The following is a 3,148-nucleotide window of genomic DNA, read 5'->3' as shown; positions in this document are numbered from 1 at the left end:
TGCCAGGGGTACACTTATTTAAAAAGGTTGAAAACCCCTGGAAAAGGGAATAAAAATAAAGATATATTAGGTAGAAACTAACATATTTACATATGACACAAATTGTCGGTGCTTAGAAATATATTGCGTTAGCTTTATTTGTGTTAAAAAATAAAAACATTCCTTCTGACAATCCTTAGGCATGCTGAAGGCATATAGACTTACAGCTTTCATTCCTAAATAGTGCTTTCACTGCAGAGGAAATAATTGAATTATATAACTGTAGAGGGAATTATTGCCTCTGCAGGAAAGGTTCTACGTAAAAACAAGTAAAAGTTTTAAAATGTGTAGACAGTACAAGTGAACATACTGTATTTTCTTTAAACTGTCAATTGCAGATTTCTAGGCTTTGGCTGTTTGCCCTACCAACCCATGCAGCTTCCAGTCTCTGGGTGTGGTAAATATGTTTCATGAGTACCTGTTTCATAGTTCACAGAAACAGCTGCACAGAGTTAAGACAGTAGTAGTATGAAACCGGTCTTGTTGGTTTTTATTCACTGGCCCTGGAGATCAAAATCTGCATTCCAGATGAAAGCTGCAGCAGACAGAGCTTGATTTTATTTTTTTAAAGCTTCAAGGATACTCAGTCGAGTTTCCTCTGGCCAGCTAATAATTCAGAACACTGCAGGAATTCACTGAAGTCTTATGTTTTCGGGGGCAAGGAGGGTGTCTCTGAAGTTTTGCTTTGTTTGGATTTTTTATTTTACCAATTGTGGTATTCTGATGGATTTGCTTAAGAAGGTCTTAAAGTAGTAAAGGTTACACAAAGGAATCTTTCAGGAATTTTTTTTTGCTGACAAATGTTCACAACTCTTTTCTTGTATAAGGAAGTAACAAACTGTAAATGCCAACCGTTCTGTTCCTTGTTTTTACAGTTGCTCTGCACTCTTTAGGGAGTAGGAAGTTGTGTGTAGCCAGTAGGATTGCAGGAACTGAGGCAGTAATCATTGGTTGAGTTTTCAACTGTGATTTGAATGCTGGCATATTTGTCGTGACAGAAAGCCCTTTCTGTTAAGAAGCAAGTACAGGAGTTTCTGAGAACTTTTGTATGCTGTGCATCAAGATGCAGAATTTCTCTTGGATTGAAGTTGTAAATTATGACAGGCACTTTCAGTTCCTACTACAGCACTGAAAACCGGAAGAAGAGGTAGTGTGACCTGTGGGAGACCAGCTTCCCTCATGATGCAAAGAGAAGAGCTCCTGTTGCATTTCCTGTCGTAAGTTAATAGACTGAATGAATGTAGTAAATATTTGAGTAAAGCGAGCAAATATCAATTACAGTTTGTACTGTGCTTTACTGAATATGGAAGAAAATAATACTTTACCTGACTGCAGTGAGTATTTGGAACAAGATAATGAAACAGAGAGCAAATCCAGCCAGACTCTCCTCACTACATTTTCTATGAAAGCGCTTTTTGGATTTACTTCTAAATTGGAATCTACAGCCTCAAAAGAAGACACAGTCCTTACTGCATTTCGCCCTTTGGATGCCAATGCAAAAGCCCAAGCTGACAACCAAAATATGAAGATTAATGATGACGATGCAGAAATTCATCATATATTTCCCAAAATACAGCAGGCTGACCCAGAGGTCACCGGCCAGATGAACCTGGAGCTGGAGCTAGTGGAACAGAAAGAACTACCTTTTCCTCATTTAGAGTCTGCACAGCCTCTTTTGTCTGCATCTGACAGAGAAGACAAGGATTCCATTCTTGTGCAAGGTACTTTAGTTCATATAAAAAGTGACACCGAATCAGACAATGAGAGCACAGACCTAGACAGTGAGGCAAGAGAAACAAACAAATCTGTGTTCAATAATGTTGCTTTGTCTGCTCAGTTTTTGGAAAATAACAAACAGTGTAAGGAAGAGTCAGAATCAGACAGGCGCAGCGAAAGTGAAGGTGCTGTGGATGGAGATGCAATTGAGTCAGTATCATCGCCTCCTAAGCAGCTTTCAACAGGGTCAGGGGATGCTTCGGAATATGGCTCTGTTCCAGAAGACATTATGTTAGCAGATGAGCCTTCCAGTGGCTCACCTGCCACAGGGGAGAGCCCTCGAGAACCTGGAGGTGGTGAAGAGCAAGGGTCTTCCATGAATAACATATCTCCTCAGAAAACAGCAGTGGGTGAAAAGTCTTTTCAGCTTCCAGCTTTCTTTAGTGGGTTGCGCGTGCGGAAAAAAGGACAAACTGCTGAAGAGAGAGAAACTGTCACTGAAATTAAACAACGAGACAGTGATTTGGCTTTGCTTAAATTAAGACAGCCTGTTAAGAAAGCCAATATTACATCAGACCTGTTTGCTAAAAAGAAATCAGCTGAACCTAAAACAAATCCTAATATCCTGGAACAGCTCTCACATCTGTTCAAAATTGATGGTACCAAAACTGAAGATACAGCAGAAGATTCTGGTGAGGCAAGTAGTGAGACCGAGGACAGCGAGGGAGGCCCAGAGAGCAAATCCTCAAGCCAAGAACCTCAGTCACCTTTTGAAGAAACAAAACTGGGCCCGGCTGAGTCTGCATTGGATGTATTTAAGGCTCTGTTTATGCAGCCTCCAAAAAAGGAGACAACTGCAGACACTTCAGAGCTAGAAGCCATAAAACAAAAAATGAGACATGAAAAGGAGTCATTGAAAGCTGTATTTGAACGGTCAATATCAAAGCCTGGAGATGGAACATCTGAGCAAAAATCTGTAGGTTGGATTATCTTTATTCTAATATAGTGTCTAGAGGTAGATAGATGTGAAATTTGTTCCGATTGTAAACTGATGAACTCTTATAATTAAGGCACCAGTAAATAATTATTTCAAAATTGGCCTTCATCTTTTGGGAGCCTCAGATTTTGGGTGCCTAACTCAAAACACTTTGAGACAGAATTTTTAGAAGCATTGAGAATGTAAAGTCTTTAGGAGCTGCAGATGATTGTCCCCATGCCCAAGATGAATTCTCTCAAAATATGGTAACTGTGAAATAAGGCTTAAATTCACTCTCTGTGTGCCTGATGCCACAGACAATGAATTACAGATATTTTTGGTGCGGTACCTAAGATTTTAAGTTATTGCATCTGTCTATTGTCTAGTGAGAGAGAATATGCTATTGTGTAAGTATTC

The 3,148-nt window shown here is 39.6% G+C and overlaps 1 protein-coding gene across 1 annotated transcript in view; it reads left to right on the top strand.

The window, feature by feature from the left end:
* The first annotated feature begins 645 nt into the window (after window positions 1–645).
* FMN1 (formin 1) overlaps window positions 646–3,148 on the top strand; it is a 303,131-nt gene continuing 300,628 nt past the window's right edge. The window contains exon 1 of the mRNA XM_019518964.1: window positions 646–2,731. Coding sequence (XP_019374509.1) covers window positions 1,343–2,731 — 1,389 coding nt within the window. The 5' untranslated portion in view covers window positions 646–1,342. The remainder of the gene's footprint in view (window positions 2,732–3,148) is intronic.

This window comes from Gavialis gangeticus, unplaced genomic scaffold (genome assembly GCF_001723915.1).
Source record: "Gavialis gangeticus isolate Ggan-Ray unplaced genomic scaffold, GavGan_comp1, whole genome shotgun sequence".
NCBI classification, from domain to species: domain Eukaryota; kingdom Metazoa; phylum Chordata; order Crocodylia; family Gavialidae; genus Gavialis; species Gavialis gangeticus.
This window is presented reverse-complemented; position numbering and strand designations above follow the sequence as displayed.